Genomic DNA, 26,518 nt, shown 5'->3' with positions numbered 1-26,518 from the left:
TCAAAATGTCATGGAACAAAAGGCAAAGGAAGTGGTAATGATAGTAGTAAAGAAATAAAGCATTAGTTCAGAATAGGTTTAAGTAGATTAAAGGAGTCTTAGATGGAGCATAAATACTGGCATGGATTGGTTTGGCGAAATGGCCTGTTTCTGTGCCTTCTATCCATGTAATCCTATTTCACTTCAGCCTCTGGCTGTTCCCTTTGTCTGAGTTTGTCCTTTATTCTGAAAAGTCTTTATAGTTTGACTTTTCTCTTAGCCTAAACCAGCAAAATGCTTGAAGTCTGATGTTTGTTTTTTTGTAATCTGATATCAACAGCCCTCTGAGGGCAAGTTGTTTATTTCAAATCCCTGTTTCAGGAATTTGGCTTTTTTTTTGGGTGGGGGAAGAACACTTCAACCCTGTGATATGTTTATTGATGTGGTGCCAGTACATCTAGGTACCTACTATGTTCAAGTGATTACTTGTTGCAAAACTTACAAGTTTAAGGAATTCTGACAGGAAATGCATCATGGCCACTGACCTGATTTGAGAGGTTGCCATTTATTCTCATTGGGTTTGTAAAGTCATTTTTAAAAAAGTCATAAGCACAGGAAAAACTCAATCCTCAGACTTAATCATCGATCCAGCTTATAGTTTTTAAATCACAGCAACAGCTGTCCTTTTAAGAATTGTTTGAAATCAATACAGAATAGTGTGTTACTCTTCATGGTGAACTATCTGGCTGATTTTAGTGAGTAAATTACTGCCAGATTTTCAAGGGCAACTAGGGATTGGCAACAAATGCTGGACTTGCTTAAGGATGCTCGCATCCCTTGAACAAATTTAAAGAATACTGACTGCTCAGTTGTTAAAACTACCAGTAAGTAATCTGGAATAAGCAACCACCACAAAATCAATATTTCTTTTTCTTGGGAGCTGTGTTTTTACTCAGTCAATTGTGTGCGTGTAAAAAAAAAACAAGTGCATGAAAACTTAACTAAACTTCAACTTGCCCTTAAATGTATCCACATCCTATTGGAAATATCCAATAAGTCTGCCCTCAAGGTCTACTTTTCCCTAGTTGCCTGGGCTTTGAGATATTCTCTCTTTTTATGAAGATTGTCTTCTTCCCTTGGGCCTTTCTTTCAATATCTTTTAGGTCTTGAACATCTGTGACAGCTTTCAATGCCCTGTTTCTGTCCAATGTTGAATGGCTTGTAGTAAGCTTGCACAAAAAATATTTCCCATGAAACCTAAGAGTGCTCTTCAAATTGATGAGTGAATGCTTTGTTTGTGAAACATGTTTTCATTTGTGTGACGAATGTGAGTATAATGATTGCAGTAGCAGCAGTATTCAAACATATCGAAGCTTCACCACTAGATTCCTGCAGTAGATTGTAACGATGTGGAGATGCCGGCGTTGGACTGGGGTAAACACAGTAAGAAGTTTAACAGCACCAGGTTAAAGTCCAACAGGTTTATTTGGTAGCAAAAGCCACACAAGCTTTCGGAGCCCCAAGCCCCTTCTTCAGGTGAGTGGGAACAGAATTCCCACTCACCTGAAGAAGGGGCTTGGGGCTCCGAAAGCTTGTGTAGCTTTTGCTACCAAATAAACCTGTTGGACTTTAACCTGGTGCTGTTAAACTTCTTACTGTAGATTGTAACACCATGGATCAATTGGATAACCCGAGTAAAAACTACAAAATGAGATTTGGGGTCGAGGCCATGTATGGATTTGTAGAAATTAAAATATTTGTCTAAAATAATCACCCATTCCTGGATTTTATAGATTTTCTTAATACATTCTGGGGGATTAGCAGGGTAAATATATGGGGTTATGGGTATAGGGCCTGGGTTGGATTGTTATCGGTGTAGGCTCAATGGGCCAAATGACCTCCATCAGCACTGTAGGGATTGTATGACTTGAAATGATAGTATGTTTAATAGTTCTATTTTCCACACTGCATCATTATGCATTAACTGACAAGATTCTTAATTATTGCAGGAGTTTATCCATTTTAAAACTGATGAAGGGAGTCCAAAGGTGTATTCGTGCCATATGCTTCTGGCTCCTTCCTGACTTTAAATTGGAATATAAATTGGCTGAAAAGCATTGAACTTCCTCCTGAAGAAGAGCAGAATAAGAATTTCTCTGGCTGTAACTTCAGGTTCTCACACTGGATGCAGGTTGCATTTACTCTATAACTCCAATGTCTGTACAAAAGCAATTATCAAAGCTGTGCTTGTAGTGGACCTTTATTTTGCCAGATAATGCACACGTCCAAGTTTCAGATAGGGAAGCATGATTAGCCTGTTGTTTAATGTTGTTTAGTCTTCTATTTTATATTCCCTTGTGTAATTTGGCAGATTAATTGTACACGAGCACTCATTTAAAAGTTGCGACATAACTGCCTACATTTAATGGCATGAATACATTTCACTACTGACCCATCTTATTTTTAATCCGACCTAAATAACTTTTATCAGTAACCTCATACTTGCTAGGATTTCTGCATGCTTGCATGAATTAGAATCTGCTTGTGCTATTTTCAAAACAAATTCCATTTTTTTCTTTAATTTCTTTATTCTTTAATTGAATGTGAGCATTGCTGGCAAGGCCAGCATTTATTGTCTATCCCTAATTGCCCTTGAACTGAGTGGCTGGCTAGGCCATTGCAGAGGATAGTTAAGGATTAAACACATTGCTGTGGGTCTGTGTAGGCCAGACCAGGTAAGGACGGCACATTTTCTTCCTTAAAGATTATTATGGGAATGGGTGTAACTTGAGAGAGGTGGATACTCAACGAGACCTTGGAGTCCTCATGCATCAGTCGCTGAAAGTAAGTGTGCAGGTACAGCAGGCAGTAAAGAAGGCAAATGGTATGTTGGCCTTCATAGCAAGAGGATTTGAGTATAGGGTTTGGTATATTTTGCTGCAATTGTATGGAGCGTTGGTGAGGCCACACCAGGAGTGTTGTATGCAGTTTTGGTGTCCTTATCTGAGGAAGGATGTCCTTGCTATAGAGAGAGTACAGCGAAGGTTTATCAGGCTGATTCCTGGGATGGCAGGTTTGTCATACGAGGAGAGACTGAGTCGGTTAGGGTTATTCACTGGAGTTTAGAAGAGTGAGAGGGGAATCTCATAGAAACTTATAAAATTCTAACAGGGTAGATTCAGAAAGAATGTTCCCAATGGTGGGAGAGTCCAGAACTAGGGGTCATAGTTTTAGGATAACGGGATATCCTCATAGCTTGAGGATAACCTTTTAGAATTGAGGTGAGGAGAAATTTCTTCACCCAGAGGTTGGTGAATGTGTGGAATTCACTACCATAGAATGTTGAGGCCAAAACATTGTCTGATTTCGAGAAGAAATTAGACATAGCTCTTGGGGTAGAGGGATCTGGGAGAAAGGGGCGATCAGGATATTGAATTCGATGATCAGCCATGATCAAAATGAATGATTGTCCTACTCCTGCTCCTTGTTTCTATGTAAAGGACATTAGTGAGCCAAATGGGTTTTTATGACACTCTATGATAGTTTCATGGCCACCGTGACAGAGTCTAGTTTTCAATTACAGATTTTATTAATTACATTTAAATTCCACTAGCTTGAATTTGAACTCATCTTCCCATAGCATCAGTCTGGGCCACCTCCAGATTACAAGTCCGTTTACATTCCCAATCCACTACAGTCTCCCCTATATTTGTTTGCCAAGTCTGCTAATTAGCAGGAATCAAATGTTTATCTAGGTGAGGAAGCCGCTGTATTAACATTTCTTCATTTTGGTATACGTGATCTAGAGTACATAAATATAATCAACTCAGCATTAAAAAATTGAACTATTTAAAAGTTATTATCATAAGTTGGCTATATTAACTATAATTTAAAGTTGTCAGAAAGAATTGGAACTCTAAATGTTGTAGTTTTGGCTCTCAAACAAAAATGTTGTTTGTACAACAATTCTGTTTATGTAAAAGTGAAATATTTATCCTTTATGCCCTACATGTGACCTTGGAATGGTGGTGATCAATTTGACATCTTTAGGTTTGTGGTGTACTAAAAACATAGTGTAAATCAAATATTCTGGCTCAAAGTGAGTAGCTCAGAGTCTCAATCTGTCATGCATGCATGTGAATTTTTGACTTGTTTCACTTTTGCAAAAAGCTATCTGAATTTGGTCATTCTTGTAATCTTTGTGCTTAAATGCTCAAAGATAAGGCAACTGTAAAACATATTGAATATGTGCAGCCTGGTTTTTTTTTTGTCCAAAAATTTACTTTATTCAAAAAGTTGTAAAGTACATTTCAAATGGAATATTGCAGGAAGTGCAATATAATTCAACTTTTCCCCATACAGCATGTTCCACTTTGAGGTGCCTCAATAGAATTTAAAATCTCTTGATGTTTCCAATACATATAATGTACTGTGGCTGAAAGGCCTTTCCTTAGATGGTGTTATTTCTTCTTTACTCCTCTGAGGTGGTTGTCCAAAATTTAGGGTGTCCCTCAGCCTGTAGTCCTCGGCCTTGGAATGTGCCAGTCTGTAGCATTCAGTTGTGGGGATGGAAGACCAACCTTTGGGACTAAGAGCGTCTTTCATAGAACATAGAACATTACAGCGCAGTACAGGCCCTTTGGCCCTCGATGTTGCGCCGGCCTGTGAAACCAATCTAAAAGCCCATCTAACCTACACTATTCCAATATCATCCATATGTTTATCCAATGACCCTTTAAATGCCCTTAATGTTGGCGAGTCCACTACTGTTGCAGGCAGGGCATTCCACGCCCTTACCACTCTGAGTGAAGAACCTACCTCTGACATCTGTCCTATATCTATCACCCCTCAATTTAAAGCTATATCCCCTCGTGCTAGCCATCACCATCCGAGGAAAAAGGCTTACACTGTCCACCCTATCTAATCCTCTGATCATCTTGTATGCCTCTATTAAGTCACCACCTTCTCTCTAACAAAAACAGCCTCAAGTCCCTCAGACCTTCCCACCATACCAGGCAACATCCTGGTAAATCTCCTCTGCACCCTTTCCAATGCTTCCACATCCTTCCTATAATGCGGCGAACAGAACTGTATGCAATACTCCAAGTGCAGCCGCACCAGAGTTTTGTACAGCTGCAACATGACCTCATGGCTCCGAAACTCAATCCCTCTACCAATAAAAGCTAACACACCGTACACCTTCTTAACAACCCTATCAACCTGGGTGCCAACTTTCAGGGATCTATGCACATGGACACCGAGATCTCTATGCACATGGACACCGAGATCTCTCTGCTCATCCACACTACCAAGTATCTTACCATTAGCCCAGTACTCTGTATTCCTGTTAATGTCCTTCCAAAGTGTATCACCTCACACTTTTTTCCGCATTAAACTCCATTTGCCACCTCTCAGTCCAGCTCTGCAGCTTATCTATGTCCCTCCTGTAACCTGCAATGTCCTTCCGCACTGTCCACAGCTCCACCGACTTTAGTGTCATCCGCAAATTTACTAACCCATCTTTCTACACCCTCATCCAGGTCATTTATGAAAATGACAAACAGCAGTGGCCCCAAAACAGATTCTTGCGGTACACCACTAGTAACTGAACTCCAGGATGAACATTTCCCATCAACCACCACCCTCTGTCTTCTTACAGCTAGCCAATTTCTGATTCAAACCATAGAGATGATGGTCTTCCAGCAGCACCGTCTGTGTGACGGAGTTGCTTGGGATGAACCTTAACAAACACCACTGTAGCTCTCTCTCTATAGGCCTTGTTTGCAAAGGCACCATAAAATATAGGAGCAGAATTAGGCTATACAGCCCATTGAGTCTGCTCCACCATTCGATCATGGCTGATATGTTTCTCAACCTCATTCTCCCACCTTTTCCCTGTAATCTTTGATCCCCTTACCAATCAAGAACCTATCTATCTCTTAAATATGCTCAACCACCTGGCCTCCATAGCCTTCTGCGGCAATGAATTCCACAGATTCACCATCCCCTGGCTGAAGAAATTCCTCCTCTTCTCAGTTCTAAAGGGTCGTCCCTTTACTTTGAGGTTGTGCTCTCGGATCCTAGTCTCTCCTACTGATGGAAACATCTTCTCCACATCTACTCTATCCAGGCCTTTCAGTATTCTGTAAGTTTAGTACGGCACTCACCAGAAGAAGTTGGACAAAGATCAACCCCAGATAAAGCGGAGGGTGGCTTGGGTGATTGCTACGGCCCAGAAGTGAACACGTCTCACCAGGTTCTTACCTATAATACAGAGGGAGAGTTTTCTCCCACGTGCCCTACTGTGTTTCACTGTAACTACATACTCCCTCTAGTTGTTATAGTGCACACTCCAGCCCTCTGAACCGTATCTCCAGCTGCTTCAGTCCAATTCCCAAAGAAAGTGACCCCATCTTGCCATGGTTTACTTTTGTTCCTGAGGACGGTTTGAACTGGTTGTAAATGCTCATCAGTTTGTGCACCCACAGTGGACCATAACCCCTAGCACTTCACCACCAATGAAATGTAGACCTTATCCTAGAATATTCTTTCAATGTTTCCACTTCTGAATAATTGTCTTAATTCAATAGCCTTCTATCTCATAAATGTTTTATCGTATTATAAAGGCAGGCCAGATGCCAGTCCTAGTGTTTGTTGCGCAGATTGATATTTGATTTCACAATAAAAATTCATCATTATATCTGTGAGTTTAATTAATATGTTGCTCACTTTCACAGTGGGTTTTACAGTTCTTTTGAAAGGGCCTGTGGAGCTGATAGAACTTGGTCTTAATGCTCTTTCACTTGTAGCAGATTGTACAATTTTATGAATACCACAGATTTTCAAGCCTGTTGTCAAATAATGGCTTGGTATTCAGAGATTTAAATAAAATGCTTGATTAACACTCATTTAAATAATCAGAACTTGGCTCTCCATTATCCTTTTCAGTGTAAATGTTATGAATTTCAGTGCATGAACAACTGGGCCATGTTGTCTGACTTGATCCATGTTGCTGACAAAATGTCAAACTGTAAACCGATATTAAAAAGTTGCTTCCCTCTACCCTCATCCCTACCACCTCCCAAATCCAAAGTACATATTGAAAAATACAGTTTATGTTGGAATGACTGCAAATTGTATTTTCAAGTTCAGTTCATTATTGTAAATGACACGTGTAGTTTGACTCCTGGGGCGGGGGAAGGTGCACTGTTCTTTTTCCCTACCTTTTTAGTATAGCACCTTTTAACGTATCACTGATGTATAAAGGACAATTTAAAATTGGAGTTTGTTCCATGTTTTTGTGTGACTTTTGATTTAAATTTACATTTAGTAACCTTATATAGCTGTTGTGTATTATTTGGCATCAGTGATGAATTTTAAATGAAAATTGAACTTTGTTTTATATCCAAGTTGAATTGAAGGTTTCTTCTCACATGGTTTTTAACCTCTCTGTGGCATTGGCCCTGAGGAGGAATCACAACACAACTACGCACCATATAAGATGAAAGCTGACAACTCAATTGGTTTACATGGACAAATAAACTGCTTATTTGTTTGAATTATTTCAGGTGGGTGGGCATAATAATACTGATATCTCACAGGACAGTCAAAGAAACAGATGCTTCTATTTACTTATATCTGAATCAAATTTGAAGTGAACCGATTTATATGACCTTTTCATGTGTAAGCTTTAGAGCATTTAAATATACTTTACAAAAGTAAAATACTGTGAATATTGGAAACCTCAAACAAAAACAGAAAATGCTGGAAATACTCAACAGGTCAGAAAGTAATTTCTTTTCCAGATTCTGATGAAAGATCATCTTGAGCTGGAATGTTAATTCTGTCGTCTGAGTACTTCAGCTTTTATGTTTTTATTTCAGATTTCCAGAAACGGTAGTATTTTGCTTTAATATTTGTGTGTACTATATCATGTTGGTTTCCTCCAAAACAGAAAAGAAACCCAACACTGTGTGTATATATTTAAAAACATCAGCCTTATTGCCATTTCTTATTTTTAAACTGGACTTCTCTGCTGAACAATGTCAACTACGATGGTTAATCTTCAATCTCCGGAACAAAAGAATTCTCCCCTCAGTTTTGGGAATGTTGCATATCGTTGAGCCTAAGGAGCTACTAACAGACTACCTGGGACTGGTCAGATCGAATTTCAAAGGAAGCTACACGAAGGCCACCTGCATTTGATAAGCCAGTTTGACGAGTGGAGTCATTGGGTGCACTGCAACAATGGCTTCCCAAATGCCAGACCTTCAACATTAATGGCATTTCTTTCAACCATAATGCCTGAGATATTATCAGTCCTGAAAACAACACCAATTCCAGATGCTGGATAAATACCCCTTTTGAAGTTGTTGTGGAAGAGGACGGTCAAACGACCCAAGACTCTGGCCCCTGGACACTTTAATATTACTTTTTTGAGCTGCACTCCCAGGTTACTGTTTTACCACCTGACTGACAAGCCACAAAAATGTTGGCTCATCTGACCTGACTTACAGAACTTGCTTATAGAATCCCCACGGTGCAGAATGAGGCCATTTGGCCCATTGAGCCTGCACCAACACCAATCCCACCCGGGCCCTATCCCCGTAACCCCACATAGTTACCCTGTTGGTCCCCCTGACACTAAGGTGCAATTTAGAGTGGCCAATCAACCTAGCCCACACATCTTTGGACTGTGGGAGGAAACCGGAGCACCCGGAGGAATCCCATGCAGACATGGAGAGAATGTGCAAACTCCACACAGACAGTTACCCAAGCTGGGAATCGAACCTAGCTTCCTGACACTGAGGCTAGCCACTGTGCACGGTGCCATAGTGGTTAGTACTAACCCTCTAAATTGATCCTAATTTGGAGTTTGCTGTGGCTTATTTGTAAAATTGGGTCACACAAAAATTGAGAGGTTGGGAAAAATACGCAATTGCCTTTAAACAGTGCTACTTGAATTGAGCCCTCCTTGTCATAGAATCATAGAATCCTACAGTGCAGAAGGAGGCCATCCCATTGAGTCTGCACCAACAACAATCCTACCCAGGCCCTATCCCTGTAACCCCACGTTTTTACCCTGCTAATCCCTCTGACACTGAGGGTCAACATCCACCCAACCCGTACATCTTTGGACTGTGGGAGGAAACCCACACAAACACAGGGAAAACGTGCAAACTCCACACAGATAGTGAATTTAGGGTGTTGGTGCTGTGAGGCAGCAGTGCTAACCACTGTGCCACCGTGCTGCCCTTACAGAGCAATTATAATTCAATATAATTTTACTCTATTAGTAACCAACTTTGATTAAGGGTTGAAAGTGCCTAGATTTTTGAACTCTTTGAAAATTTTCCTAGCATCAACCCAGTGTGTTACCAAACAACAGCTTGAAGGTAGTATAGATGTTAAAATGCTATTTCTGTGTAGTATTTGGTGTACATAGAGAACAGAATGCAAAAACACAATCAACGGACTGACCCCAATGTGGTCTACAGACAGTTAATCAGCTGCAGGTTAATCTCCAGAAAAGTATATCTGGATATTCCCTTCTGCAAGCTGAGGGCAATTGTGCACAAACTACACTTGGAGCTATATTTCAGTTGAATTTTACAGTTAAGTTATCTGTAGTTCAACAGCACGTGCACTATTATGTTTCATAGAGGAAGTGGCCATCTGTCATTGCCAAAATGACAATCCTATTATTTCAAAGGAGTTAATAAATATAGCCTTAACTGTTCTGTTTGGGTGAAAAAAGCCTGTATCACATATCTGATGCCTTGGAGGAAACAGAGGGTAGGCAAAACTCTACTCTTGCTGTAAGGTTGCTAATTTTGTGCTTGGGTCCCAGTCCAAGTTGAATAACCTGTTTGTGTACCTAATTTATGACTTGTTATTTTGAAGAGAGCACCATGCTCCCTTTTGATCATCCTCCCACCAAAGAAAATAAGCTCAGTTTGAGTTGCAGGTCCTGGAATCATTCCAGCAGCTTTTCTTTGTGAAATGCATCCATAGAGTCAAACAAGCTGAGTTCCTGTGGATTGACTAGGTGCAAATATTCCAATTATAAATGTCTGTCCAGAGTTGACAATGAACGCGTCTACAATGAATCTTTGATCCTGAGCCTACTTTGTGCTTGATTGATGTCTTAAACCCCACAGAAGGCTGTTAATCACTACCCCAGGATGTTTTAATTATTTATTCTGTGCCAACTCACCTAATTAATAGCTCAAAATCTGCAGAAATGTGTTAGAAAATTTTATTAACAGATGAGCACTTTTGATTTTTACGTCAATTACATTTTGTTTTTCTCCCAGTTTGAAATTGCATAGAACATGTTGACAGCAGAATAGACAGCCTGTCCATACCAGTGTATATGCTGCACTCGGGTTTCCTTCCATCCTTCCTTATCTAACTCTAGCAACATGATCGTTTATTCCCTTCTCCCTCCTGCTTATCTAGCTTCCTGTTAAATATTCGCCTCCACATGCTTACCAAGCCCTGGGTAAAGAAGTTTCTTCCAAAATTCTTCTTTGTTTTTTTAAAAAAATTCATTCGTGGGACATGGGTTTTGCTGGCTGGCCAGCGTTTATTACCCATCTCTAGTTGAGAGTCAACCACATTTCTGTGACTCTGGAGTCACATGTAGGCCAGACCAGGTAAGGATGGCAGATTTCCTTCCCTAAAGGACATTGTGAACCAGATGAGTTTTTCCAACAATAGACAGTGGTTTCATGGTCATCAGTAGATTCTTAATTCCAGATATTTTTTATAGAAATCAAATTCCACCATTTGCCATGGTGGGATTCAAACTCAGGGCCCCCAGAACATTAGCTGAGTTTCGGGATTAATAGTCTCTTGATTAAACTACCATGCCATCACCTCCCCTCGCTAACTTCAGAGCACCTCAACTCTCCCTGTGTGATACATAGGTTTCCCACATATCTTATCCTTACAATCTGAGCCATGCTATTAGCTTGTAGGTCCTAGAAAGTTTGTTTTAAGATCCTAGTTCATTCTTGGCTACTTTGTTGAACATCTTTCTAAATTATTAATTTAAATGAGATGTTGCTTAGCAACCAGCACCCTCTTTAGGTTAGGAAGGATTTTTGAGTTTAGTTTTAACTGGACGCTTGGTAATGAGAGAGAAGGCAACTCTTACAGTTCTGCCAGAAGCCGAGAAGCAATACAATAGCGTAATGGGCAAGAAAATACATTCCAGAAACTAAAGAACAGCTAGTTCTAGAAACCAGGGAATGATAAAAGAAGCTCTAAGAAGATCGGAGTCAAAGGAACAAAAGGGAACTGGAATTTGAACAAGATATTGTGCGTTGAAGTTAAAGAAAAGTGCCGACTTGGTGTGGTTTGCTAGAGAGAGGCCAGATATCGGAAGCCATCCTAAGGTTGGTGACCTTTTGTACAGCTTTGAAGCAGTAGTGTTCAATGGCATGGCTGGCTGCCTGAGATTGGGTGGAAGCTTGAATGCATGCAATTTAAGACACAGGAAAACTGAAAGGAGAGTTGGAAATCTTGGAAGCGGGTCCTTGCTGGAAAAAGCATTGTTTGAAAGAAGATCCTGAAGTGTGATTTTGAGAGTGGAGTTTGGAAACACTTGTGTGAAAGCTGCAGTCCAGTAAGATCAGTTGGCTCATGGTATAATAATCATTTGGGGAGATTTAAGGAGAAATCCATCAAAGCTCGATTGGGTGGCTTCTGTCAGTTGATTTTGAAGTGGGCTGTGTCTAACCACAGTTAGCCAGGGTTTACAGGGACTGTATATTTACTGAAAACAACATGGCACAAGATATATTTTGGGATCTGCGCATATTTGTGCAGATAAGTAGAAGTGAAGGAGTATTGTATTCTAGTCAAAAGCTAATGGCCAGTCCTGTGACTCTTCATGTTTTTTTTAAAAAAGTAAAGAATTTCATTCTGGGAGGCCACCTTGTCCAGTACTAACATCAACTAAGATTGTAACATAGCACAAGGCATATCTAAAAATGCAGTACCAGCCTAGTGAAACTACAACATAGGATTACATGTATGCTAAGCAGTGGAAAGATCATGGTTTTGAACTAAGCAATCCCACGGCAATGGATCTGTTCAAAGCTCTGTAGTCCTTGAAACAAATTAATTAACTTCCCACATATGTTCTATATTTTGTTCAAATCATTTAGAGTTCCACAATTGATGTGTTAGGAGTTGTACCAGTCAATATCAAGTGACCTGGAACCCTCATTAACCTGCCAGTCAAAGACTGATGAGGTGAAATCCCTGTAGATAGAGAAGGGTAAACCTGATCGTCATTGAACAGAGGTAACATGTTTATCCATTTGATTGAGGCTAGCCATAGATAGCTTTTTCAACAATCAAAGAAAACTGTGGGTGTTGAGATTTATGTAACTTACTTTGAATTCCCATTAACTCTTGTAACTTAAAGAATTTCTCAATAATCTATGATACATCTATGATAAAGTAAGTTTCCACGTCATTGTTGACTTGCACAACGTGTCATTTTTCAATATTTTTGCAGCAGAAGTGCAGTATTCGACAGACCAGGAAACCGATCTATTCACTTAGTAAGCTAATCGATAACCACAAGTGTTTATGTAACATTTCTGTTGTGGTAAAATCAATCTGGAAGTGAATCCAAAGATTGTTTGGTGCTGCCTGACTTCTATGGAAAGCCCTATTACATTGGAGGGTTTACCTCTAAACACAGAAAATATCTAGAATCTCTAGCATCCTCCTTATTCTTGGATTATATATCAGGATGAAGTCCTATCTTAAATCCTGAATAGCAATATACCCGAACAGGTGTTGGAGTGTGGCAACTGGGCAATTTTCACGGTAACTTCGTTGCAGTGTTTAGTAAATAAACTAAAAAAAAACTGCAGGAGTTATTGTCTTACAGTCCTCTTCCTCCAAGCTCTGGATATCCCAGCCTAAAATACTGAAACTGTACATATAATGGTATCAAATGTGCCCAATCGTCCTTAGCTCCTGGACCTAAAAATAACCCATTCATGCATTGGGTGTCAGACTGTTCAAAGTCATTCTGTACCCCACTATCCCTCCACATGATTTAACTCCTGTTGTGTCTGTACTACTGCTGCGGGAGTCCAATGTTGAATGTGAAGAACTCTCTATCTCAATACTATCTTCCAAATCACATGTCTCATCAACTGACCCCCAGGACCCAGTAGTCACTGTTGAAACTACCACCTGCGGTTTTCCTAATTTTTCCATTGCTCAATCTCAGTAGTCTCAGTAGTCCATGTAGAGATTCTTGGAATTCCCCGTGTGCATCCTCCAGTTGCTGTCTGAGACTCTTTTGACGCTGTTTCAATGATTTCTTTACCTCCTGCAACTCATGTATAGCATTGCCTCATATTCTGATGCTGTAATGCCACTGACAAGGCTGCTGATCAGGCAACGACAGCACAGTGGTTAGCACTGCTGTCTCACAGCGCCAGGAACCTGGATTCAATTCAGATCTCGGGTAACTGTCCGTGTGGAGTTTGCACATTCTCCCTGTGTCTGCGTGGGTTTCAAAGTTTGCAGATGACACAAAGATAAGTGGAAAAGTGAATCATGTGGAGGACGTAGAAGGTCTGCAGAGAGATTTGGACAGGCTGAGTGAGTGGGCGAGGATCTGGCAGATGGAGTATAACGTTAACAAATGCGAGGTTATTCACTTTGGAAGAAATAATAGCAAACTGGATTATTATCTAAATGGAAAGAAATTACAACATGCTGCTGTGCAGAGGGACCTGGGGGTCCTTGTGCATGAGACCCAAAAACCCAGTCTGCAGGTGCAACAGGTGATCAAGAAGGCAAATGGGATGTTGGCCTATATCGCAAGGGGGATAGAATATTAAAGCAGAGATGTCTTGTTGCATCTGTACAGGGCATTGGTGAGGCCGCAGCTGGAATACTGTGTGCAGTATTGGTCCCCTTATTTGTGGAAGGATATATTGGCCTTGGAGGGAGTGCAGAGAAGGTTCACCAGCTTGATACCAGAGATGAGGGGTGTTGACTATGAAGAGAGACTGAGCAGATTGGGTTTGTATTCGTTGGAATTTAGAAGGCTGCGGGGGGATCTTCTAGAGACTATAAGATAATGAAGGGGTTGGATAGGGTAGAGATGGAGAGATTCTTTCCACTTAGAAAGGAAACTAGAACTAGAGGGCACAGCCTCAAAATAAAGGGGGGTCAGTTTAGGACAGAGTTGAGGAGGAACTTCTTCTCCCAGAGGGTGGTGAATCTCTGGAATTCTCTGCCCACTGAAGTGGTGGAGGCTACCTCGTTGAATATGTTTAAATCACGGATAGACGGATTCCTGATCGGTAAGGGAATTAGGGGTCATGGGGTTCAGGCGGGTAAGTGGAACTGATCCACTTCAGATCAGCCATGATCTTATTGAATGGCGGGGCAGGCTCGAGGGGCTAGATGGCCTACTCCTGCTCCTATTTCTTATGTTCTTATGTTCCCAAAATGACACAACATTACATTGACTGATTCTCCCAAGCTAGACTTCAACCTGAGCAATTCCTCAGTTCTAGGTGATTATTTGCTTATATTCACACCCTATTAAGATCTTTGTCCCTACTACTGATTGTTATGCTGGATTCTTATTGCGATCCTCAATCTATGACAATTTCTTTACTCCTTTCTGATTTCTTGTAGCAACCCCAAACCCGGGCCAAATACCTGTCAATTGGCAATGTCTTGTACTTTAACTTTAAGTGCTCTACTACTCACTCCCAGCAAATGTCCTGTGACAAATGCTATCCCTTGCAAGTGCAAAGTTATTAGTGACCATCCCTTATTTTTATATCCTATTTGCAGCATTTAGCGCAAGTATGTGCATCTGTATTTTTATTCCAATTCAATCAAATCCAGTCCAATTCAGAGTCTCAACAAGTTAAGACATTCCCGATCCAAGCTGACAAGACAGGGCTCTCACCTCCTGTCTTGGGCTTGATCTACATGATCCAAGCTGATTGGAGTAGGCAGAGCTCCTCCTCCAAGGCTTGATCTCATTTGCGTCTTGGCCAAAAGGCCGAGATGCCGCTTTTAAAAATTGCTTAAAATGAAGCTAAAATGTAACCTAATGACTTCAACCAAGCACAGCATGTCGATACTACACTTGATCTTAGCCAAAAGGTGTGCCAACACAAATAACCTCTAACCAAATATTCCGATTCTTGACCAATGGAAGAGCACACTACAACAATCTAGCCAATCAACTTTGAAATCTTGGCGTCCCTTCTAACTGCGAACTATAACTTGTATCTTTTGACAGAAGGTCCTGGAACACTTGTTGCTCTACCTTCCTGACCCAGTTTGTTCCTTAAAGCTACATCACAGTACAGTATTTGGTGGTTAAAAAGACATTAACTTTTAAGACTTAACAATTCCAAAGTTCAAGCATTATCCCAATAATGCATACAAATTAAGACTATTAATCACTAAGCTTATGTACAGTACAATCTGATAATTTAAGCTTTGTTAATTACACAAATATGCCATCAACGTGAAGTCTAACGTGCTCCTCCAGGCCCGCTCTCCAATTCCCCAGGTCAGCTGCACATACTGGCTACTGTGCAGTACACCAGGGTCATTGCCAAATATGTCGAGGTTGGAACCCTCTAATACCTGACCACCGAAGAGATTCTGAAGCAGGTTGGCAATGTGGCCTCGGGCAACAAGATGACTTGTGCTATCCCTGCCTCTCGCTCGTCATCCACAGTGACGGGAAGCTCAACAAGCTGCTGAGAGGACTCGCCGTAGCCAGGGCGGGTTCCTGCCCAACTTCAAGGCCAGTCTGCTGCCTAAGAAAACTCGGCAAATTAAAAGGACCAGTTGAGACGAGTGGGAGGGAGGGGATCTGTGATTGATGGAGCGGGAGCAGCAACATGGGACAGACAATCTGAGTGGAAGAATAGCTCCTTACGGATTCTCTCTCTTGCACGCACTGCTTCTCAAAGTGGGTGACCTTTCTTGAATCTTTCAAGAGTTTTTCCAGAAGGTGTACCAATGCTCATAGTTTCCAAAAAGCCTCTTAGTAAAAATGTGTTGAATGTAAAGAACAGTAAAATACTACTATCTCAGCAAAACGCATTTTGTATTTCTTGTTTTTAAACTAAATTCTGGAGCACATGATAGAAATGCTATATAATCTTGAACACTAGGATTTGGGAATAGAAGGAAAGGTGTCCAAATTTGCGCAAACTACTAGGCTGCAAAGTACAATGAATTGTGAGGAAGAGGTTAAAAGTTGAAAATTTAATGGAATCAGATGGCAGTGGCTGTTCAATAGAACCAATGACAAGGTATAATGTTGCAGAAATAAGTTAAGCAGATAGAAATGTTGGAGTTGATAGTTGCATGAGGAACAAAATTAGGTTTGGCCACTACAGCTGCAGAGTGGGGACCAAAATGACATTCGTTGCTCACACTTCTTCCATAAATTGTACTGGAGGGCATATTGGTGAATGTGCTAGCGTGCAATGCTGAATTAATATAAGCATTGCTTTTTTTCTGAACCAAACACTCCAGCTCAGCTGGCTTATTATTAACTTCACATAACTTGGCCTGTGTGTTAAGGTGATCCCCCACCCCCCTGCAGCAACAGTGATCATCAACTAGTCAATTACTTATAGGTTAGTTGCTGGTTGATTTATTTTGACTGTGCTACAATTGGTGTGGGAGGTACTGAGGGATGTTTTTGCTGATTTCAAAGCTTCTGCACAAATTGGTTGCTCCCAGACATGGGTGGCCTAGTGGTGCTGCTTCTTGGCAGTGTGTGTGACTGGAAGCATGAGCAGAGGCTATGCAGAGCAGGCCAAGCTGCTAGAAGAGTGGGTTGGGGGAAGGGGAAGACGGGTTGTCAGTTCTGTTGTGGGTCTTGAGAGAGCAGGTCTGTTGGAGTACAGATTGCAGAAGTGCTGTCATGCCCCTTTGCACAATAATATCTGGATCCTTAATGACAGAAGCGTGAGTTTCCCCTGCTGCACTCGGGCTTTGGGCAGATGATGCTTTTTCTGCAGTGGAAGCTGAGACATCAGATAATATTTGGGTTCACAGGGGTGCCCATAGAGTTGGCCAGCACTTCTCTACTGGAAAGGATCATTTCTAAAGAATGCAGAAAACCTTGTGTCAGATTGGTACTGAACTCCACCGTGCTCCTTGACATTGAGCACATGCTTTTTGGATGATTTTCCAATGCACAAAGCATTTCATTGTGTCCACTCATCAGCTTCCTTCTGAAGCTTGTCCCATTGAAATCCTCTGCAGCAGAATCTGTGTGTCCTCAGCTAGTGTGAAGTGTTGGTTAACTCATTGGCACAGCTGTGAACCCAAATATTGGTTGATGGCATTTGTCCTTTCCTTGTCCCCTGCCCTGGCTGCAGCACATTTATGCCTGATGTCTCACCACAAGCAGATTCCACCTCTAAACTATCCTTTTATAGGTAGTGTCTGTACCTGTGCTGGTGGTTGCGAATGTGAAAGCAGGCAATGGAATATCTTCTTCGCTGCTGTCTTGGTATTCCTCCACTACCAAGGCAAGTTGCAGCTTTTGGCTATTTGACAGGAAAAGGTACGATGGTAAGGTTTTTTTAAATTTGATTTATTATTGTCACATATATTAGCACACAGTGAAAAGTATTATTTCTTGCGCGCAATCAGACAAAGCATACTGTTCATAGAGAAGGAAAGGAGAGAGTGCAGAATGTCGTGTTACAGTCATAGTTAGGGTGTAGAGAAAGATCAGCTTAATGCGAGGTAAGTCCATTCAAAAGTCTGACGGCAGCAGGGAAGAAGCTGCTCTTGAGTCGGTTGGTATGTGACCCCAAACTTTTGCATCTTTTTCCCGATGGAAGAAGGTGGAAGGGAGAATGTCCGGGGTGCATGGGGTCTTTAATTATGCTGGCTGTTTTGCCGAGACAGTGGGAAGTATAGACAGTCAATGGATGGGAGGCTGGTTTGCGTGATGGATTGGGCTACATTCACAACCTTTTGTAGTTTCTTGCGGTCTTGGGCAGAGCAGGAGCCATACCAAACTGTGATACAACCAGAAAGAATGCTTTCTATGGTGCATCTGTAAAAGATGGTGAGAGTCGTAGCGGACATGTCAAATTTCCTTTGTCTTCTGGGAAAGTAGAGGCGTTGATGGGCTTTCTTAACTATAGTGTCGGCATGGGGGAACCAGGACAGGTTGTTGGTGATCAGGACACCAAAAAACTTGAAGCTCTCGACCTTTTCTACCTCGTTCCCATTGATTGTAGCCAGGGACATATTCTCCTTTATGCTTCCTGAAGTCGATGTCAATCTCCTTCATTTTGTTGACATTGAGGGAGAGATTATTGTTGCCACACCAGTTCACTAGATTCTCTATCTCATTCTTGTACTCCGTCTCGTCATTGTTTGAGATCTCTCCCACTACAGTGGTGTCGTCAGCAAACTTGAAAAACAAATTGGAGGGGAATTTGGCTACATAGTCACGGGTGTATAAGGAGTATAGTAGGGAGCTGAGAACACAGCCTTGTGGGGCACTGGTGTTGAGGATGATCGTGGAGGAGGTGTTGTTGCCTATCCTTACTGATTGTGGTGAGAAGTGCATGCTCACATTATCTGTAGGTTATAAATCCAGAGAGTAAAAGGATGCAAGAAGGAGGGTGAGGTATGAGGTTCCTACCAACTCTATTGCTTTCAGCTCTGCTGCTCGACACACCCTCAGTGATAGTTCTAATAATGCTCAGCACTGTCTTCTGCATGAGGATTAGGACATGCAGGTGTGCCTAACCTTCCCCTGGTTAGATCCTGCTGTGTTTGGTTGTACCTAATCTTGTCTTGCAAGACTGAGGGAAGTATGCCAGTGAATACCATGGAATCTGTTTTGTGTGAGGTGGCTGTCATGGTTGAGGGTATATACAAACTGAGGTGTGTGTGAGGCTTACTGCATATGCAAAGTGTGCAAGAGTGCAATGAACAGCAATGATTACTTGTGTTTAATAGTACAGCATTATTAGTGTAATAAAGTGCTTACAGAAAAGAGCCCCTAGTCTGTTCAACCTTTTCTGATAAGCACCTTTCTCCAGTTATGAAATTCTTTTTGCACCTTAAGTGCTGCCACATTCTTTTTGTGATGTGGAGATGCCGGCGTTGGACTGGGGTGAACACAGTAAGAGTTTTAACAACAGGTTAAAGTCCAACAGGTTTATTTGGTAGCAAATGCCATTAGCTTTTGGAGCGCTGGTAACGCTCACAGCTTGCCTGCTGGCCTTGCAGAATCTCACTGGCTGCCCTGTCTGGAGATAATACACATCTCTTTAACCTGTGCTTAATGCTCCCTCCACTCACATTGTCTGTATCTTTAAGACCTGGTTGGTTGTAGAGATTCGCATTCTAATCAGTATTCTGTAACTTAATTTTGTGTCACTGTGCCCTGTTTGAGAGCAGATATCCACTCCATCTGACGAAGGAGCAGGGCTCCGAAAGCTAATGGCATTTGCTACCAAATGAACCTGTTGGACTTTAACCTGGTGTTGTTAAAACTCTTACATTCTTTTTGTGCCATGGAGACAGGAACTGTGTGTACTTAGTATGATCTAACCAAGGTTTTGTGCAAGTTTAACAAAACTCCCTCCTTTTCAGTTCTATCCATCTCAATTCTGTCCATCTCAAAATGATTCCCAGTACTTTAACCTGCGTCACCTTAGATGATTTTGTTTACCAATACCTCCACATTCCTTGGGGGGGGGGGGATTTGTTAATGTATAATTGCTACTTGTGCAGTCCACACGACTTTCTCCAGCGATATCAACGAGGAACGCTGAAGGCACTGTTGCTAAGTTTGCAGCTGATACAAAGATATATAGAGGGACAGGTAGTATTGAAGAAGCAGGAGGGCTGAAGAAGGACTTGGACAGGTTAGGAGAGTGGACAAAGAAGTGGCAGATGGAATACAATGTGGAAAAGTGTGAGGTTGTGCACTTTGGAAGGAGGCATGGAGGCATAGACTATTTTCTAAAAATGCTTAGGAAATCAGAAACACAAAAGGACTTGGGAGTCATTGTTCAAGATTCTCAAGGTTAACATGCAGGTTCAGTCGGCAGTTAGGAAGGCAAATGCAATGTTAGCATTCATGTCGAGAGGGCTAGAATACAAGAGGCTGTATAAGGCTCTGGTCAGACTCCATTTGGAGTATTGTGAGCAGTTTTGGGCCCCATATCTAAGGAAGGGTGTGCTGGCCTTGGAAAGGGTCCAAAGGAGGTTCACAAGAATGATCCCTGGAATGAAGAGCTTGTCGTATGAGGAACGCTTGAGGACTCCGGGTCTGTACTTGTTGGAGTTTAGAAGGATGAGGGGGGATCTTATTGAAACTTACAGGATACTGTGAGGCCTGAATACAGTGGACGTAGAGAGGATTTTCCACTAGTAGGAAAAATTAGAACCAGAGGGCACAACCTCAGGCTAAAGGGTTTAAAACAGAGATGAGGAGGAATTTCTTCAGCCAGAGAGTGGTGAATCTGTGGAACTCTTTGCTGCAGAAGGCTGTGGAGGCCAGGTCATTGAGTGTCTTTAACACAGAGATAGATAGGTTCTTATAATAAGGGGATCAGGGGTTATGGGGAAAAGGCAGGAGAATGGGGATGAGAAAAATATCAGTCATGATTGAATGACAGAGCAGACTTGATGGGCCGAATGGCCTAATTCTGCTCCTTTGTTTTATGGCCTTATGTTGTGCAAGTATTGGCAGGTGGTGCTGCATGTCCTTGGGGAGCTGATATAAGTCTGTATTACAATGACTAAAGCAACATCATGTAAACACAATTCTCCCCCTTATTATCCAAACAGTTTATGACATCCTGATTATTTTCACCAAAATGCACCACCACTCTTATCTATTTTGAAATTAATTTGCTAATTAAATGCCAATTCTGCAAGCTTACTAATGTCATCTTTGTATTTTGTCATTTTCTCTTTCCATTTTAATGATGTTCCCCAGTTTGGAATGCTTCCAGTTCCTCAGTTCGAATTGTCAGTGATCAACACATCAGTCCATGTGGAACATTTTCCATATTCTGCCAGTTTGAGTAGCTACCCTTAAGGAACACTCCTATAGTTTTGTAGCCAGCTTGCTATGCATTCTCCTGTTTGTCCTTGGCTCCACGTGTACTGACCTTAGCTGTAAATTCATTGTGTAATATCTTGTCAAAGGCCTTCTGAAAATCCAAATATATAATATCAGTTGCGTTACTCTTGCCTACTCTATCTGTTATTTCTTTAGAGTTCAATGAGATTAGTCAAGGCGATTTGATGATACAAGGGATTTGGAGATCAAACTATGTACGTAATTAAACACAATCAAGAAAGCTAATGGAATGCAGACTTTGTGACGGGCATACAGAGTGCAAATGCTAAGCAGTATTCTTACAGTTACATAGTGTGAAAGTCAGATCTCACTGGAGTATTCACCTTCAGGCACACTACTGCAGGAAGCATTAAAGAAAAGCAAGATTAAGGGACTCCAGGTGGATTGATTTGAGCTGTGTTCCTAGAAATTAGGAAGTTAGTGAGTGTCCCGATGAAGTGTTAAAATAATTAAGGGAATTAATATAATAAATGTGGAATGACTCTTTCATCTAGTAGGGGAAATTAAAGCAAGGCAACATCATTTAAAATTAAACCTTTTCTAAAGCAATTTTAATTCCAAGTGAAAGTGTGGAATGCAATACCAAAGATGTGTGGGTTAGGTTGATTGGCCATGCTAAATTGTCCCTTCGTGTCAGGGAGATTAGGAGGGTAAATATGTGGGGTTATGGGGATAGGGCCAGGGTGGGATTGTTGTTGGTGCAGGCTCGATGGGCTGAACGGCCTCTTTCAGCACTATAAGGATTCTATGATTCTCAGAAGACCACAGTTTCATTCAGTTGAGTCATTTAAAATGTTGATAATGGCAAGTAAGGGTGTTTTTGGATGTAAGGAAAGGATAGAAAATTAGTAAAACTAATTACAGAGTTTGTTAGCTCTGTGGTCAAACAAGCTTGATAGGCTAAATGGCTTCCTCCTGTTCATGAATCTTAGCATCTGGATGCTGATCATCTTAATACAAAATATTTTTAATTACCTATTTGTCATTTCTTAAAAGTGATGTGACTTTGAGATCAGCCAGTAACTAAATATTTATTAAACAACAGATGCTTAGATGATTCTTGGAAATGATCTCCAGGACGTATGGGAAGTCTCCCAGTTGGCTGCTGTAACTTTGGCAGGAGACCAGCAAAAACTTTAGATTAACGCATGAACCTTGAAGTTATGGTGGCCAATTCCTCTAGGAAATTCTCTGCACCAGTGTCGGCCTGTTAGTTGATGTTCCTTTCCAGTGTTTTGGTGTTTGAGGCTTCTAATCATTCTGTGAATTGAAGTGGTTGCACAGTAATTTTGAATAATTTAGACTGTTTTCTAGTAGTGGTGATGCTTTGATTGTTCAACAACATGAATGTGCTAACTGAATATTGTATAGATATAATATTCCAGTTTGCTGACAATGCACTATTAGGTGGAAGTGTAAGCTGTGAGGAGGACACAGTCTGCAAAATGAGAAAGACAGGTTAAGCGAGTGGGCGACAAAATGGCAAATGGAGTATAATGTGGGTCTTAAGAATAGAAAAGCTGCATATTTTTGAAAGGTGTGAAACTAGTAAATCTTGATATTCAGGGAGTCTTGGGTGTGCTCATATAAAGCAAGTTAGCATACAGGTACAGCAAGCAATTAGTATGGCAGATTGGAGGACAAGAATGAGGAAGTCTTGCTACAGTTGTGTAAGAATTTGCTGAAGCTACACCTGGATTGCTGAGCATAGTTTTTGGTCTCCACACCTAATGAAGAATATACTTGCTACGGAAGCAGCAAAGGTTCACTAACTTTGAGTCCTGTAATGAGAAGCTGAGAAAATTGGGCCTATATTCTCTGGAGAATGAGAGGTGATAATATTGAACCATACAAGATTCTAAAGGGGCTTCACAGAGTAGAGACACAGAGTTGTTCCCCTGACTGGGGAATGTAGAATACAGGAGCACAGTCTCAGAACAAGGAGTCTCATTTAGGACTGAGATGAGAAATTTCTTCACTCAGATGTTTGTGAATCTTTGGAAATTTTTACCCCAGAGATCTGTAGATGCTTCATTGTTGGGTATACTTAAAGCTGAGAGAAAGATATTTTTGCTTTCTCGGGCAATCATGGGATAGGAGGGGGATGAGCAGGCAAGTTGGGTTGAGACAGAAAATCAACTGTGATTGTATTGAATGGTGAAGCAGGCTTGAATGCCATATGATATATTCTGGCTCCCTTTCTTTCTGTTGTTTTCTCATGTTGGGCTTACATAGAAACACTAATATTCCTTCATAAAAAAGGACATTGTTTTGGAAAATATGGGAGCTACAGATTGATTGGATTCTTGCTATATTATACTACCTATTTTTTTTATTTTCTTATAGACTTTCACAAACTCTTCTAACCTATGGATCCCTTCATCTGGGTGGGAAGAACGCTTTCTGGAGGTACTATTGTTGTCTGTGTATGGAAAAAGTCAACAGGAAATATATGTTTAAATAAATCATGTCTATATGCACATCTTAACTTTTTCCATCATAAATTCCTATATTTGCATGTATAATAGCAATGATCTCAGCAAGGTTGTCATGCTGTAATTACACTTTGAGTAGAGGTGCTCCAGTACCGCCACTGTCAAGAGAATGTAATTAAAGAGTGAAGTTTACACGGGCGATTTTGCACGTGCGCAGTGGAGTGGAAGTATGAAAATGCAGACAGAATGTATTACTATAAAATGAGCATTGAATTATATCTCTATGCTCCCGTTTCAATTATCCACTACTGGCCATCTCTGCTTTATTTGAAATTTACACATGGTATTGACTCCACATGTGGAATGCTACAGGAGGTTAGACTGGTAATAAATGAAATGTTTTCTGCCTTTCCATATTTCATGTGGTCATACTTGAATCCTTGTTAATGCACGCAAGCTATATCATTAGATGTACTTTCTGCCAAATAGTACTTCTGTCTTTGTGATACAGTATTTCATCTGATTTTTTTTTTCTCCCCCACCCTGTAATCAGGTAGGTGTTTGTTTTGATTTATATCCATTATCTATTTTTAATATTTTTCATTTAAAACTTTAAATCTGGGCACAGTCTGTTCCCTCTGTCTTCACCCATGTTCTGACACAAGAGTTCATTCACCGGACTGCTAATTTTGCCTTTTCTCTTCATAAGGAAACAGCCACTTGACTTTTGAAAGTGTTTGAACTGCTTCGGCCTCAAGTTGACCACTCCATCGTGATATCATGGGCCTTGACCACTTGACCTCCAGCTGCCCACCTGTCAAAGTGGCTATTAAACCTATCACGTCTGTGCCCCCAGCTTTGTTGCAATGTCACTTAATGGTCGCACACCATATTATCTTTATTATCTTCATCAGTTTTCCAATGCATAACTGAAGTAGGTTTAGGCTTGACCCACAAAAGTAATTTGAGTAGTTGTGAGAGGCCCAAAGCAAGATTGCAAAATATTTGGGGCCTTAGTCACTTTACTTATGCCCCTGCACCCCAAACCAGGGGAACAAAAGATTATTTGCTGTCTTAGCAACAATTCAGATCTGCTCGCTCAATGCAGACTGAAGATTAACTGTGGAAATTCTGGTTTGGAAAACTCAGCTGCTCACTGGATAAATACGCTGAGCCAACAGTTGTATCATTAAAAAATCTTCAAATGTAAATTTGTTCAAAGATATATTTCAATTCATATTTGTGTCTAAAATTACACTAATGGGCTGAAGGGCAATTACTTTACCTTGGTTATGTTGGTGACTGTTGAATTAGACTAGTTTTAAAAAGTATTTTGTTTAAAAAAAGAGAGGCTCAAGATAAATATGGATGAGGGTGGATATTTAGCCCGTGTTAATTGATCCATCTAAAAACACCATACATTCGTCATATATTTTCTGGTTTCTTCTTAAACAGGGTTTTGCTGTCACAGATTGGAAACTCATTCAATGTGTAGAATAATCTGGAATATTTCCTGATACAGTTATAGATGTCCTTTTTACCGATCTGAACATATCACCTTGCTTGTCTCTCAGTTTGCAGTGATTTTGAACATCCACCTTTTCTTATACTGTTTTATTATCTTGTGTATATCTGTGTCATCTTTGAGTTGCTTGCCTTGTAAGCTGAAATGTCAAGTTTTTGCCCATCTTTCCTGCTCTGGTTCAGACTGCTTAAACAACCAATTACTGGAGAATCAGCTCCTGAGTACAAATCAATCCTGGCTTCTTGTCTTCCCAAATAACCATCTCTTTAAGCCACTTTCTCTTGACCCCTTCACCTTTGATTCCATCGGCACATTTGAGGAACTCAGAACTTCGTCGTCACTTAAAATGAAAATCGTTTACTGAGCAGCTGATGCTATTTTCACCCAAAATGCTGACACCAGCTTCCTTTTCCAGTGCTCAAACTAGCTGACGTCTGTGCTCCCTGCCACTGAAATTAGTGCTCGCTTTTATCAATTCTCAGCTCTTGCTAAAATACTGAAGCAACCTTGATCAAAGTGCTGAAACCTCCTCTGAAACTTTGACTGTAATGCATTAACATCCACACTCTTTCTGCAGAATTTATGGTCCGCCATACCAGCCTCCTCTTTCCTACACTTCACATCCATTGAACAAAGAAAATTACAGCACAGGAACAGGCCTTTCAGCCCTCCAAGCCTGCACTAACCATGCTGCCCGACTTAACTAAAACCCTCTAACCTTCCAGGGACCATATCCCTCTATTCCCATCCCATTCATGTACTTGTCAAGACGCCCCTTAAAAGTCACTACCATATCCGCTTCCACTTCCTCCCCCGGCAACGAGTTCCAGGCACCACTCTGTGTAAAAAATCTGCTTCGTACATCTCTTCTAAACCTTGCCCCTCGCACCTTAAACCTATGCCCCCTAGTAATTGACTCTTCCACCCTGGGAAAAAGCTTCTGACTATCCACTCTGTCCATGCCTCTCATCTTGTAGACTTGTGTCAGGCCTTCTCTCAACCTCCGTCGCTCCAGTGAGAACGAACCAAGTTTCTCCAACCTCTCCTCATAGCTAATACCCTCCATACCAGGCAACATCCTGGTAAATCTTTTCTGTACCCTCTCCAAAGCCTCCATATCCTTCTGGTAGTGTGGCGACCAGAATTGAACACTATATTCCAAATGTGGCCTAACTAAGGTTCTATAAAGCTGCAACATGACTTGCCAATTTTTAAACTCAATACCCCGGCCGATGAAGGCAAGCATGCCGTATACCTTCTTGACTACCTTCTCCACCTGCATTGCCACTTTCAGTGACCTGTGTACCGTACACCCAGATCCCTTTGCCTGTCAATACTCTTAAGGGTTCTGCCATTTACTGTATATTTCCTATCTGTATTAGACCTTCCAAAATGCATTACCTCACATTTGTCTGG

General features: G+C 41.1%; 1 protein-coding gene across 2 annotated transcripts in view; it reads left to right on the top strand.

Moving 5' to 3' along the window:
- Window positions 1-26,518, top strand: part of pde7a (phosphodiesterase 7A) — a 102,465-nt gene that overhangs the window by 8,364 nt on the left and 67,583 nt on the right. Inside the window, exon 2 of one of the 2 annotated variants that reach the window (XM_078216258.1) lies at window positions 23,489-23,551. The exons of the other annotated variant lie outside the window; for it this stretch is intronic. Coding sequence (XP_078072384.1) covers window positions 23,489-23,551 — 63 coding nt within the window. The remainder of the gene's footprint in view (window positions 1-23,488; window positions 23,552-26,518) is intronic. 2 annotated transcript variants of the gene reach the window in all.

The sequence above is a fragment of the Mustelus asterias genome, chromosome 7 (genome assembly GCF_964213995.1).
Source record: "Mustelus asterias chromosome 7, sMusAst1.hap1.1, whole genome shotgun sequence".
In the NCBI taxonomy this organism is placed as follows: domain Eukaryota; kingdom Metazoa; phylum Chordata; class Chondrichthyes; order Carcharhiniformes; family Triakidae; genus Mustelus; species Mustelus asterias.
The sequence above is the reverse complement of the archived record's forward strand: the minus strand, read 5'-3'. Positions and strand labels throughout refer to the sequence as shown.